At 46.8% G+C, this 15,030-nt stretch overlaps 1 protein-coding gene across 3 annotated transcripts in view; it reads right to left on the bottom strand.

The window, feature by feature from the left end:
* TELO2 (telomere maintenance 2) overlaps positions 1 to 10,087 on the bottom strand; it is a 59,048-nt gene extending 48,961 nt beyond the window's left edge. Inside the window, exons 1-5 of one of the 3 annotated variants that reach the window (XM_068131196.2) lie at positions 9,855 to 10,087; positions 9,508 to 9,554; positions 7,330 to 7,449; positions 6,479 to 6,656; positions 2,118 to 2,218 (exon numbers count right to left, since the gene is read on the bottom strand). In XM_068131196.2, the coding sequence (XP_067987297.1) occupies positions 2,118 to 2,218; positions 6,479 to 6,656; positions 7,330 to 7,440 (390 nt within the window). In that variant the 5' untranslated portion in view covers positions 7,441 to 7,449; positions 9,508 to 9,554; positions 9,855 to 10,087. Of the gene's footprint in view, positions 1 to 2,117; positions 2,219 to 6,478; positions 6,657 to 7,329; positions 7,450 to 9,290; positions 9,337 to 9,470; positions 9,555 to 9,854 lie in introns of those variants that run through there. The other 2 variants (XM_078787063.1, XM_078787062.1) reach the window with 2 other exon arrangements.
* Between the last annotated feature and the right edge of the window lie 4,943 nt (positions 10,088 to 15,030).

Genomic DNA, 15,030 nt, shown 5'->3' with positions numbered 1-15,030 from the left:
CTCTCAAAAAATGCTGTTCATGTTTCCCCCTTCTCTATCTGCTGTTCCTTTTGTTCTGTTGCATCCTGGTCCGTTCTGCATTCTGGCATTTCCACGAGCCTCGACGTTGTATGCAAAAAAAACCAAAATACTGTTACGGACCCGGGGTTTACCACGAGGAGGCTTCTCAGAATCCTCCCGAACTCTGGCCCCGAGGCCACCAGCCACGGATAACGCTGCTGACCGGCGGGTTGTTAGTCAACCACAAACACCAACTGATACCACCAAACCTGGCAGGGTCCTTGCTCTTCTACGAAACGCGTTACCTTTCCGGAGGGTTGGCGATGTCAATTGGGGCACGTACCCTCAATGCATACGTGTCTATTTAATCAGGTACGGTTGAGCAGAACTGTCAAGTACGTACCGGCTAAATGAAGGGGCCAATCAGTGGGGCAGAACTTCCAAGCTACCTCGGCCAGTGTTTCTCAGCCAGGGTCACCTCAACCCCCTGTTATCCTTACAAGGGTTAAATAAAAAAAAATAAAAAAAACAGTGATCGGGAATTTGAAGAAAAAAGAAAGAAAAAAAACAGTTGATGCGTTTATTCCAGTTGGAGTTTTATTTTTATTTTTTAAACTCAAGTGGGGATTTGGTTGGGCCCATTAGTGCCAATCCTGACTACAAGAGTAACAAAAAGGATGGAATCTGAGCCATTTATATTTGCTTTTTGCACACATGTAACATTTGGCCACTAGTTGTACCAAGTGAACATTTTAGCTCGCTTTTGACATCTATCAGCCTGTTTCTGGCTTTAGTTTTGATCATTACTAACCTTGAGAATGCAAGTTCACATAAGTCGTTGGGCATATCACTCGAACTTGTGTAACTACTTCGTGCAGATAGCTCGCGACTCCTCGCGGAAACCAAATTGCGACCCCCTTGGGGGTCATGACCCACCATTTGAGAAACACTGATCTAGACTATTACACACTTAATCAAGTCAATCGAAAATGAGACGAAACTGGCAGGATGGAAACAAACCATTTACCCAAGAAGCAAATATTGACAATGGGCGATTATCAAAAGAGACACATTTATACAAGCACAATAATGAATGAAAAACAAGCGTTACGCCTAGGTCCCCCGTCGGGGAAGTGATGCGAGTTGACAAAGTGGAAGATGCAGAAAACATGCTATGATATGATATTTCGCTCACAAGGTTCAGACATACATGGAGGCGGCCATCTTGGATTTTGACGTGGCGACCCAATTTTCAATAGCGTTCTTCCTTATGCGTAGATACACCCACACACCAGATTAGACGTTGGTACTTCGCTTATTTTTCAAGATATTCAGCTCACAAGGTTGACATACATCGCGGCGGCCATCTTGGATATTGACGTGGCGACCCCATTTTCAATAGGGTTGTTCCTTATGCCTAGATACACCCACACCAGATTAGCAGTTGGTACTTCGCTTATTTTTCAAGATATTCCGCTCAAGGTTCAGACATACATGGCATCAGACATACATGGTGGCGGACATCTTGGATTTTGACATGGGTTGCACCCACACTCCAAATTTGAATGCGGTCCTTCGCTTACGCACGCAACACGCACGCCCGCACGCACGGGAAAACCATAGTCCCCCTTTCGCTCCGCGGTGCGACGGGGGACAAAAACGCACAGTCAAAAAGTTATTACAATTAGTGCTTATCCCCTTGTACAATCTTTCTGAACTATATTTGAACTATACATGAGACATGGCACCAGCAGACCATACCAAGGAAGCCATAGACAAAGAGGAGAATACTCCAAAGGGGTCTAAGAAACTCCGCAGTACCATTAAAATTTGGGGGGCACGAATTGGAAAAACAAACCAGACAACAGCTACAAGCTTTCCCCTATCCTATAGGAGGCTTAAAGGGCACATTCCCTTAGATCTCTGAACTTTTGAACTGAAAACAATACCTCCAGCCCTCACCTCAATGCATAAAAATATAATGCCGAGGCTTTAAATATTTCCTATTTTCAAATACAAATAGGTCAATGTTTACTTTACAGTTAAAGGATTACCATTTAAGTTGAAAAGTACAATAATAAAACCATTAGCACTATATAAATAAATAAAAAAGTCACCTCGCAGCAGCAGCTCAGGAGGTCAACAAGGCGAAATGAAATCAAGTGAGCAACCAGAGACAAACAGCGCTCAAGACGGAGATCTGATTGGCTTGTGATTTCTACAAAGGATGGCATTATGTCAGCTCGTCAAAATGTACAATAGACTAGTTCAAGTAAAACACAAGTCAGATTTCAAAAAAAATAAAATAATGAATCTGCTCATCATCACTTCAGCTTGGAAAAGTAAAATAAATAAAGAGCCTGGGAGGCCAGTGACCTGTTGCTCAGTATCCCATGGGAAGAGGGAAGTTTCTTAATTGCCTCACTGACTGCAGAGAGAAAAGCGATGTCACAAAGATGGCATCCCAGTACCCAGAATGCACCAGATCAATTTCCCCCAAGGTCAGTGGCTGATTTTTTTTGCTGAACTCATCCAATGCATCTTTCTGCATGTGTGCGCGTGCATGATTTCTACTCACAGACTCCTAGAGCATTAGATGTTATTTGTGTAAGGGTCTTAGACTCGGGATGAGCCTTATCCCCTGTAAAATAAATAACTAAACTAGAGCTTCCAGGGAAGCAGAACTAAACTGAACTGACTGGACAACTTTAAAGTAGGTCAGTTGTCTGTGTGGACGTTAAAGTCTTAACGTCGTTTCGGAGCTGAAAACAACATGGCGGCCTATTGCGGCCATTTTGTGACGGATCGGCTTGGAATGCAATAGCAACCTACCTTGTGTGGTAAGGGTTAAACATTCTAAGTTTGATCAAAATATGTTAATATTTGTGGACGCGAGAGTGTAACGTCGTTTTCATGACCAAAAACAAAATGGTCGCCTAAGTCCGCCATTTTTCAATGGATCGGGCTGAAATGCAATACCAACCTGGTCCTTGGGGTAAGGATGCTGCATGTCAAGTTTGATCAGAATCGGATGATATTTGTGGACGCTGGAGTGTTAACGTCGAAAAGTTAACGGACGACAGACGACAGACGACGACGACGACGACGACGAAGGGTTCAGCATGTGATGAACTCAAGTGGACGGCAGTCCAGTTGAGTTAAAAAGTAATAAAGCGAATTTTAAAATGTTTATCCATATGTTTTGTTTTTAATGCTTTGTATATTTCCTTTAGATGAACAGTGCATGCATTGCCATTTGATTTACCCAGTTAAAATTGATAGATATACAGGAGGGCCTTGTTGTCGGTGCGTTTCTCCTTCGCAGATTCACTCGATCACAATTAAATAATTGAGGCAAGGTTTGCGGATTGTGGTCCATGTGCTCGAATAATCGTGGGTTGGCGAACTATTTTCCACATTTATTCACCTAACTAACATGGGCCGTCAACACAATAACCTCCTCAAAGCCACCATAATCATAATCTCCATAAACATCACATTATTGAATCAAGTTTATCATTGGTATTATTGAAGGTAAGTTTCATGATCTTAATAAATCAAGAAATATAAATTTCTGGGGATGAGGGAGGGGTACACCGTATAAAGCAAATTAACACTTCCAGGAATTTCAGGAAAGAAATTGGGGATTGAAAGAGGCGGATTTGGGGCGTTTTAACAAGGGGTAGAAAAGATCAAGGTTTTGGATGGGGGGGGGGGGGGGGGGGGGTGGGGAAGATAATAGATGGTGGTGAACAGCTGTTTTAAAGACCTGGAGGGAGGGGAGGGATTGAAGAGAATGTGGGAGTTTGTTCCAGAGGCGGGAGGAAAGAGGAATGAAGGCGTGAAGGTGAGCAGAGAGTCTTGATTTTAGCAGTTTCACAAGAAGAGGGTTGCTGGCAACATTGTGCATCCTGCAGGAATATTTGGGGGACAGAGCACAGACAGAGCAGGGGCAGCAAGGCCGGAGAGGAGTCGGTAGAAGACAGCACTCAAGTTCTTAATAACTTATTCATGAAAATAAATAGAACAAAAACAATGTACAAAAACATGTTAATTAAGGGTACAGTTTGACAAAAAGGGGTTACAAATGTTAACGTTGAAATCCCTAACTCTAGTTTGCAGATTTTCAAGAATGTAAGACCGGTGACTGGCAAGGCCCTCCTGTATTGTCTTACATTTCTGTAAGTGCACCCACCCCCCATCTGAGCACATAGCTCGTGATGGTAAATACCAAGATCAGATGCTATATTCTCGATTAATTTGTCTATAGAGTACCACCCCATCACACGCTGTTTCTCAGCATGCTCGTTTCACATTATGACAACCTCCCAATTTCCGCTCGCTCGCTTCGGACATACGCATCCACACAACATGGCCCAAACGTGTGATACACCACATGACGATGCTTATCTCGAGACCGCGTCCAGCCCAGCGTGTTTGATAACACCTTGAGTCAGTTACAATTCGCTCGCCGAGGTGACAACACTTTTCATTTTTGCTTTCCACTTTTTGTGCTTAAATGTTTGAAATGTCGAAATTTCAAAATTGGACATTGAAATGAAATTGGACATTTTAAAATGCTTTGACAGACAACAATGCCACACTTGTTTATTTTCGTTTTAATTTACATAGTTTTATTCATCATTCAAATTTTTATTTCTTTATTAATAATAATTAATAATGTGTGTGTATGTATGTATGTATGTATGTATGTATGTATGTATGTATGTATGTGTGTCGTTCGTTCCATTTGCAGGTTTCAGGAGGTGGAACTGAGTCCTCCCAACACCCAAGTATCCACCTCCTCTTCAGTAAGGGATCACTGTTCATGGACCAGGCTGTTCAACTTTTTCAGAGTTTTGTTCCAAGGGTTATTTTCAGGATTGTCACCGAATCCCGGATTGCCTCCAGTTGTAGTTCATTTCTGGTAATATTCTCAGGGATGGTTTTTTAAATGTCAGAGGTTCTTCTTTATCACTCCTGTTGCTCCAATTAATTATCCCTGGTACAATTTCGATGCTCTTCAGCTTCCAAGATGTATTGGCCTCATTTTTGAGGTCCTGGTATTTGGCCTCTGATTTTCTTGATTTCTGCGTGGGTGGGTGGGTGACCCCCACCCCAAAATTAGTGGGTAACCGATCTCAATCATCAATGCTGACTTTTCCTTTTTGTTCCAGAGCACAATGTCCAGACGATATGCTTTGCTTTCTATGTTCACGCTCGATGGAATCATCAGGTCGTACGTGAGCATGATGTCCTCATTGTCAATGATTGCCCTTGGTTCGTGTTTCCATGAGTTTTCTGGACCTGGGATGTTTAAATATTTGCAGATTTTCCAATAAATCACTTTGCATACTTTGTTGTGCCTTTGTGTGTAAAGTTGTTCCGATAATAGTTTTTTGAATCCCGAGAGCAGGTGACTAGTACTTTCTGTTTCTGTCTTGCAGAATCTACACTTGTCCGTCTGGCTCAGTCCCACCATCTTTTTAAATCCATTGGCGTTGTCCTTGATCTTGGGCATTTATTATGATTCGTTTGCCATCTGTTTAGCTGACCTCTTCTTATCCATTCCAATGAGCCTTCTTTGTCTATCCCCACCCTGTCCAATTCTTTTTTGAATTTTCCTGCTCTTTTGTCATTCTACCAGTTATTGGTGGATATTTCTTGATATTTGTTTGTATACATTTCTTTTGTCTTTTTTTGCAATTGCTGGGGCTGTATTTGTTGCCGTTTCATTTTCCTGTGCAGCATCTTCCATTCACACCTGTTTTTGGTAATTCTTTGCAAGGTGAATTGGGGATACTTTTTCAGGTTTGCTGTGTTCGTTTGTTGACAAATTGCATCGGATAGTCTGATGAAAATTTCTCATACTCAGCTCGTCCTACACTCATCGCTCTGTGCACCTGGTTGAGTTCCATCAGGCCGCTCCCTCCCTCTCGTCTTGGCAGGTACATTCTCTTTTTGTAAAACATTTTGTGAATGGCAAGAAGTCTTCTTGTTTTGATGTTTAACTTGATGATTTCTGATTAGGGCCAGTTTATTATTCCACAGCTATATTGGAAGTGTGTGTGTGTGTGTGTGTGTGTGTGACGATACAAATGTGTGGGGTGGGGGGTGGTGGAGGGAAGAGAAGCGGAGACAAACTAGAACGGTACTCGGTAGAGCACATGCTTCCGCCAGGCTGAACAGTTTATGTTTTGCATCCCACTGATAGGCCGGATCTACATCCAGACCTTAACCAAAATATAATCGGCTTGTTCTTCTCACCTACCCAATCATGCACATAATTTTGTCCAAGTCTGTGTACAACTTTTTGAGATATCGTGCTATATATTGTTTTTGGCCCTATCTCTCAAAGGTGAAGACACACTTTTAAAATCTTGTATCTGGATCCGGATCTTCACCAAAATCTAATCATTTCATCCTTGTCACACACCGGAGGTGGCGGAAGTAGATGATTATTTCATAACCCGCTTACCTTCCTTAAATGCTTCAGTCAATACAAGGAAAGCTTGAACAGGTGGAGCTTTGAGAAAAACTTCATCAAAAAGTAAGACTTCTTGCTCATGGCTCAGGCCAAAGAGCCAATCAGAGCTAAGCTTGTTGAGAAGCAAGTGAGCATAGTGCAGGTAACTGCATTTCAGGAATTCTTTGCCCTGTATATACAACAGAGTGGTGGAAGGGTCAACAATACTGCAATTTTTTTTAACCCAGGTAATACAGAACTCTCATGGGCATTAAGTATTTGAGATGAATTTTGTAAACAAGCAAATTAAGGAAAACACCAAAAGCATCCCAGGGGACTGGCACACAATAACCCACTCTTTTAATAAGATACAGTGGCATAGTCAATGTCAGCAAGTATGTGCAAGCAGACAGGGTGGGCTTAATAACTTATCAGAAAGGACTTCCCGGGAAACATCAATACAACACGAGGCAGATCCTCTTCTGCAAGGATTAGAATCGAGCCCACACAATGTGGAGGTGAGTGCACTACCACCAGACAGGCAATGGGCACCATAGACTTGATGAAGTAGCCACTTGTCTAAGGCAACTTCTCGCTTATGGACACATTAAGTGTAAGGATCTGTCTGGCAGCCATGGCCGTTGGTGGATGTTAAAATATTCCATGGTGTCTTTCCCAAAGTTTAAACGAGTTAAAACCACCAACCAGTACAAATTCCAAATTCCTGTCACCTTCAATTGAACGTCAGGCCTGCAAGCAATTTGGTGAAGGGCCAAAATTTGAGCCAATGTCTTCGCTCGGCCGACCTCACAACACAAGGTGGGATGGTTAGGGCACTTAAAGTAGTAGAAGTAGTCGTGTACCTGTGGAAAGTTTGGATCAAGCATTTCCCGACAAGTCTGCAAAGCTGGCAGGACATCCAGGGCCTTTTCTGAAGTAGACACGATTCGCATCGCCACCGACGCGGACTCCATCAGAATTTACTGAAACGGAATAAACATCGTCCGTTAGAAATGTCATCAATTTCTCAGTAATGTAAAATGTTGGAACGCATCAGGTGTTGGAGGCACACTAGGTCGGCTCTCATACGTTACCGAAGCGACTTTTGAGAAAAGATACCCCAACTTTAGTTGTATCCGCGATCCGCCACTGAAGGTGGATGTAGGTTATGTTTTCACACCTGTTTGTCTGCCTGTCTGTTTGCTTGATTGTTTGTGAACAAACATATCTCAAAAAGTTATGGACGGATTCGGGCAAAATTTGGTGGACAGGTTGAGCGTGTGACCAGGACGAATTCATTAGATTTTGGTTCAGGTCCGGATCCATATTCACCCTGTCTGTCTCGCTCACTCTCTGATAGAATAATGTACTGGTTAACCGGAATAGTGCCACACATCCCAGAGATAAAGGGTTTTCAGAGTTATCCCATATTGCCCTGCACGCCATGTTGGTTGTATTCACTTTCTTGGCAACAATAGCATCATTAGCTCTACAATCTAGCATGTTTATCTCGTTATTCTGATTTACTGCAATGGAAAGTTACACTAATTATTTGGCCTCGTTTACCTTTCCTCACTCGTTTAGCCTGCCAACCAATATGGTGCCCGAGCACTGCATCATGGGTACTGAAAGCCCTCTATTATTGATCTAAAGGTGATGGTGTACTGTACTTCGAGTATTAATGTACTGTACTTCGACCAGGGCAGAGAAACCATCGTCTACTGATCAAAAGCATTGACATCCACCAAAAGCCATGCAAAGGCAAAGTGATGAGATATTTTCAAAATCATTAACTAATTGAACTAGAACGGCACTCAGTAGAGAGCATACCTCCACCTGGTTGGCCATATCACTCAATGGTGAAGAATCACCTAAAAAATATACTAGCTGGATCCGGATCCGGATCTTCACCAAAATTTCATCGATTCTTCCTTGTCACACACACACAACCTGTCCAACAAGTTTTGTCCAAAACCATCCATAACTTTTTGAGATATACTGCCATAAGTTGGTTTTAGCCCCATCACTCAATGGTGAAGAATCACTTTAAAAATTAAATAATTCTCATATCCGAAACCATATTCAGATCTTCACCAAAATCGAATCGAATCCTCCTTGTCAGACACCCAACCGGTCCACAACGTTTCGCCCAAATCCGTCCGCAACTTTTTGAGATATCCTGCTATGTACCATTTTTGGCCATATCTCCAAATGGTGAAGAATCACTTGATAAACTAGAACGGGCACTCGGTAGAGCGCATACCTTCGCCGCAGCTACTGTTCTGTACTTGGCATGGGAGTGTAGGGAACAGAACAACAAAAATACGATTTTGACCTTTTCGTGACCTTGACCTTGACCTTTGACCCGATTGCTCCCAAAATCTAATCAAATGTGTCCCGTATAATAACCAATCATCCCACCAAATTTCATGCAATTCGGTTGAATACTTTTTGAGTTATGCGAATAACACACACACACACACAGACATACAAATAAATACACAGCGATCAAAACATAACCTTCCGCTTTTGCGAAGGTAATTATACTGGCCGGATCCGAATAAGGATCTTCACCAAAATCTAATCGTTACACGTCCTCGTCACATACGCTACATCTTTGCCAAATTTCGTCCGAATCCGTCCACAACTTTTTGAGATATTTTGTTCACAAACAGACAGGGGTGAAAACATAATCTCCATCGAGGTAATAAAATCCCATAGTTGGGGAAAAAAATAAAATCCCATAGTTGGGGGAAAAAAAAATTGACCAAATTAATTTTTAATTCATCTTGTGCAAGGTGACACAATCACGCTCTTTACGCACACAAAGAAAAAATGTCGTCCATATATACAGTAAGTTTCCAGCAATTGCCGCCAATTACATCTGCGAACCGAAGATACTTTGGAAAGATTTCGAAAGCATAATTCATGTTTTAATACAAGAACCAAAATAGGTGCACTTATACCAATAACAAACTAAGAAAGCAAAACCCTGCTTTCGTACCAATTTGCGGTGAAGGAGGGAGGCCAGCTTTACTTACAGGATTAGTACCGATACACCTCGGGAATTTCCTCATCTGCATCCCGACTGTAAAAGAGAAATACAAATGAAAAGACACAAAAATAGATATGCAAAGAATAGTATTTTTTAAAGGAAGAATAGAGCAGCTCGTGTGAGGTACAGTACTTGAAGTAATACTAAACTAATAGTCGTAGTGTGAGGCTGTTATCCTCTAAACCGCCATAAAAACTAAAAGTAAAAGGGTTTTCCACATCGCCTGTTACTGTAATACTAATAGTTTAAAATCAACAACACTCCTGAAATAAAAAATGTAACTATATTACGAAAATCAAATCAAATGGTATACAAGAAGCAATTCGCACGTACCGAAAGGGGAATTCCGCCATTCCATCCTCAATGTCAATGACTGTGTTCACGAACACGAAGTAATCGTTTAATTTAACACCTGTTCTGATGTTAATGCCCAATTTTGATGAGCTTTGTAAATAAATCTCAATTGAAACACTTCGGATATTTAACTGAACTATCACTATCAGCTGAGAATTTTCTACCAAAAAAAAAAGGTTCAACAAAACACCCCAGAAACAGCTGCGAACTATAATGTTGAGGATCACAAGCAGTGGATACAACGATTTAACAGATTTTTAAAATATTGTTTTCTTGAACGATTCGTTATGTTTATCAAGCAATTTCTTCGCCGATAGTGAGAATTTGGTCTTTTAGTTTTAGTAACCAACTACATTCCTGAAAATAATATCAGTTGATTAAACACAATCAAAAACCTTCTACCTTCTTTCATACGACTGGATTAAGATTCGAAATTCGTGTTCTGCCTGACGAACATACACTCGAAATTCTCAATCTACACTGACTCGATTACCGTCGCCGCAGGAGTTACATGATCACTGTATTCAAAATACTAGAAGTACCCACTCCCTGAAGGAGCGACCAGGGCGTTGTGTTATTAATGTTAAGTACGGTATTGTCCTTATTCAAAATACCTCTCGCTGCGTCATCCAACACATCATCACTGCATTGGAAATCGTGGGGTTCAGAAATCCTGCAAATGGGACATGGACTTGTAATACCATCTCTCACCTGGAGGCAGCGCTACACATCTTTGCTGAAAAAATTCCACTTTGACATTATGGGGCATTATGTGTGGATCAGTGACAAAAAATCTCAATATAATTGGTTCACGAGTTATGAAGTGACCACTATATTCGTCATGTGTGTGTGTGTGTGTGTGTGTGTGTGTGTGTGTGTGTGTGTGTGTGTGTGTGTGTGTGTGTGTGTGTCTGTCCGCAGCATAACTACCCGATGATATAATCCGATCTTGATGAAACTTGGGTGGGAGGTTGATATCATGATCTAGTTGTGTCCTGCCTAGAGTGGGCGTATTGCACCCATTGTGGGCGGAGCCACGCCCGAAAAAGATGTCTTTTTAGGGGGTAATCGAGTTCAAGCTACATATTCTCCGAGGGAGTTGGTGGAATCTGACAGGGTTTCGATGTTTGGTTAGGCCAATGCCATGTGTCTAGCCCCACGGAGCTCGATTTTTCATTTTCGCCCCAAGGTCAAGGTCACAAGGTCACGAAATTTAGAAAAGTCGATTTCTGATGGTTTTATTACATTGTTCGCTTCCTGATAGGGTGAAATGTCGTACATGATCTTATATTATCACATACATCATGAAATACAAATTTTACAACAAATTTCAGAATCTTCGACCTTTGACCTTTGAAGGTCACAAAAGTCAAATTTTCAAAGTTGTCGGAATCGAACCGAATTTTCGGTATTGTGTAGCTAACTAACCTCATAACTGATTATACATTATTTTCCATCTCATTTCAAGGTCAGTTACCTTCGTTTTGACATTTCAAGGTCACAAAGGTCAAATTTTCAAAGTTGTCAGAATCGAACCGAATTCTCCCCCTCCCTCCTCTCCATCCCTCCAACCTTCCCCTCTTCCCCTCTCCAACCTTCCCCTCTTCCCCTCTCGACCCCTCCATTCTCTCTCCTCCTCTCCACCCATTCCTCCTCTCTCCCCTCCTCTCTCATCTCCATCCTCCTCCTCCTCCTTCTCTCCACCCCTGTCTCCTCTCTCCCCCTCTCCACTCCTCCCTCCTCTCCCCTCCTCTCCACCCCTCCCTCCTCTCTCCCCTCCCTCCTCTCTCCCCTCCCTCCTCTCTTCCCTCTCCACCTCTTCTCCTCTCCACCCCTCACCTCTTCCCCTCTCGACCCCTCCCCTCTTCTCCTCTCCACCCCTCTCCTCTTCCCCTCTCGACCCCTCCATCCTCTCTCCTCCTCTCCACCCATTCCTCCTCTCTCCCCTCCTCCCTCCTCTCTCTCCTCTCCAGCCTCCCCCTCCTCCTTCTCTCCACCCCTGTCTCCTCTCTCCCCCTGTCCACTCCTCCCTCCTCTCTCCTCCTCTCCCCTCCTCTCCCCTCCTCTCCCGCCTCTCCACTCCTCCCTCCTCTCTCCCCCTTTCCAGCCACCCCTTCCTCCTCTTTCCTCCTCTCCATCCCTCACTCTCCCCCCATTCTCTCCACCACCCCTCCAACCTCTCCCCACTTCCTCTCCTCCTCCTCTTCCTCTCCGCCCTCTTCCTCTATCTTTAAATCCCCCCTCCTTGTTCACACATCGAACATTCATTCCTTGTTCACACATCGAACATTCATTCCTTGTTCACACATCGAACATTCATTCCTTGTTCATTATTGTTCATTGTTCTCCTTGTTCATCTCCTTGTTCATGTAAGAGTGATAGCGCCAGAGGGCGCTAGAGAGCGAGTGCGGGTGTCGGGGCGGAGCGAGCAGGGAGCTCCATCTTGTCGAGGGACGCGGACCGAGGAATAAAGGTTGCTCCGTGTATGTGAACCCGAACAAGTTGTCCATGAGTCTTCTATCCAGCAAGATGAGGAATAATACATGGTGTCAGAAGTGGTAGGAGCAATCATTTCGAGTGGCGTCAACTGTGGATACCAAACAAAAGGGTGAGAAGGTTCTCCGGCCTTGTTCTGAGGTACTCGTATTCGAGTAGACGTTTCTCTCTGGGGATGGGTTTTACCCCCCTCATTAATTGGGTGTAAAAGCCTTTTTTTGGAGAGTAAGTACCTGGAATGGAGGTGTTTATCTTGAACACTGAATGTTGGAGGTGAATTGATGATGGAGTCGCTTAAGCCACCGAAACAACTTGATATGGAGGCCAGAAACCTACTGAAGGAACTGCGCTCCAACGCGAGTCGAAAGAATTGACGCGACCAAAGACGGAATTCGTCCGAGTTGCTTTATTGAAACAAAACAGCTCAGGTATTCTGAAAAGCCCGTTTATCGGGCAGCAATATATATACACATTTATGCCCGGGCGTTTGCCCGGGAAAACCGAGACCGGGCATGCCCGGGTGTCAAGGGCGAGTCCTGGAAAGGCGAGTCTGGACATGCCCGGGCGTCCTGGACGCGGCCTGGCAAGTCGAGGCTGGGCGTGCCCGAGCGCTCTGGGCGAGCCCTGGAAAGGCGAGAGCGGGCATGCCCGGACGCTCTGGGCGAGCCCTGGAAAGGCGAGAGCGGGCATGCCCGGGAAAGACGAGACCGGGCGTGCCCGGGAGGTTCGGGCGTGCCCGGGAACAGCGAGTCCGGGCATGCCCAGGAGAGGCGCGTCTGGGCCCGTCCGGACGAGCCCGGTATGGCGATCGCGCCCTGGCCGCGTCCTGGCAGGTGCAAGGCGATTGTGTACATTCAGCGGGAACCGCTACACACGCCCCTCCATAATCGACCTGCACCGGCAGGGTCAATTTAAGGGGGGTCCGGATGACCCGGCCGAAGCGACCCCTGGAGGGTCGTGGGGGGAGGGGGGGGTCAGATCCGGTGGTGGGTGGTCGAGCGGGGGGAACTGTAGACGGGGGGCGGCCTTGCCGCGGAGGAAGGGCCAACCGTGGTGGTCGGTCGACGTCCACGTGCGCCGGTTTGAGGCGGTCCACAGAGATCCGGTCCGACCGGCCGCCGACGTCGACGACGAAGGACTTGTCGCCCCGTCGCAGGACCCGGAAGGGCCCGTCGTACGGCGGCCGGAGTGGCCCCCAGTGCGCGTCATGACGCACAAAGACGTACTCCGCTGTGCGAAGCGCCGGGGGGACGTAGGACTGGGGGCCACCGTGGCGGGACGTTGGCACGGGGGCAAATCGGCGGGCGGCCTCCTGGAGGTCCGAGCGCTGGTGTGCGGCGGACCAGGGACTGGTAGCGTCGGGCACGAACTCGCCCGGGACGCGGAGCAGCTGGCCGTAGACGAGCTCGGCGGCGGACGCCCGGAGGTCCTCCTTGGGGGCCGTGCGGAGGCCCAAAAGGACCCACGGCAGCCGGTCGGTCCAACCGTCGTCCTGAAGGCCGGCCATGAGTGCTGCCTTCATGGAGCGGTGAAACCGCTCGCACAACCCGTTGGCTTGGGGGTGGTAGGCAGTGGTGCGGTGCAGCGTGACCCCCAACGAGCGGGCGACCGCGCCCCAAAGTTCGGACATGAACTGTGGGCCGCGGTCGGACGAGATGTCCGCCGGTGCGCCGAAGCGCGCGACCCAGGTGGCGATGAACGCCTGCGCTACGTCGGTGGTGGTGGTGGAGGTGAGGGGCACGGCCTCCGGCCACCTGGTGGTCCTGTCCACCATGGTGAGCAGGTGGGTGAACCCCCGCAATGGGGGCAGGGGACCCACCAGGTGGACATGGTCGAAACGCCGTGCAGGCACGGTGAAAGGTGCCAGCGGGGCCTGGGTGTGGCGGTGGACCTTGGCCCGCTGGCAGGCCGTGCAGGCGTTGGCCCAGTCGCGGACGTTCCGTCGAAGGCCGTGCCAGACGAAACGCGCCGACACCAGCTTCTGAGAAGCTTTCCGGCCCGGGTGAGAAAGGCCGTGGATGGAGGCGAAGATGCGGCGCTGCCAGGAAACGGGCACGATGGGGCGAGGCTGGCCCTGGGAGACGTCGCAGAGCAGGACGGTGCCCGCGAAGGGGATGTCGGCCAGGCGGAGGCCCGTGTCCACCGCCCGGAGGGCCTGCACGGAGGTGTCGGTGGTCTGGTCGGCCGCCATGAGCGCGAAGTCCACGCCGAGGTGGACCGCGTTCGCGCTGGCCCGAGAAAGACAGTCGGCCACGGCGTTGTCTTTGCCGGCGACGTGCCGGATGTCCGTGGTGAATTCCGACACGGCGGAGAGGTGGCGCTGCTGGCAGGCCGACCACGGCTCCGTGACTTTGGCCATTGCGTAGACCAACGGCTTGTGGTCGACGAAAGCCGTGAACGGGCGGCCCTCCAGGAGATGTCGGAAATGGCGAACGGCCAGGAATAGACCGAGCAGCTCGCGTTCAAACGTGCTGTATTTTAACTCGTTCGGCCAGAGCTGCCGGCTGAAAAAAGCGAGTGGCTGCCAAACCCCGTCCACCCATTGTTCATGGATGGCGCCCACCGCGTAGTTGGAGGCGTCCGTAGTGAGGGCGATGGGCGCGTTGAGCACCGGGTGAGCCAGCAGCGTTGCGTCGGCGAGGGCCCGTTTTGCGCTCGC

Source organism: Myxine glutinosa, chromosome 11 (genome assembly GCF_964187855.1).
Source record: "Myxine glutinosa chromosome 11, kmMyxGlut1.1, whole genome shotgun sequence".
In the NCBI taxonomy this organism is placed as follows: Eukaryota; Metazoa; Chordata; class Myxini; order Myxiniformes; family Myxinidae; genus Myxine; species Myxine glutinosa.
The sequence above is the reverse complement of the archived record's forward strand: the minus strand, read 5'-3'. Positions and strand labels throughout refer to the sequence as shown.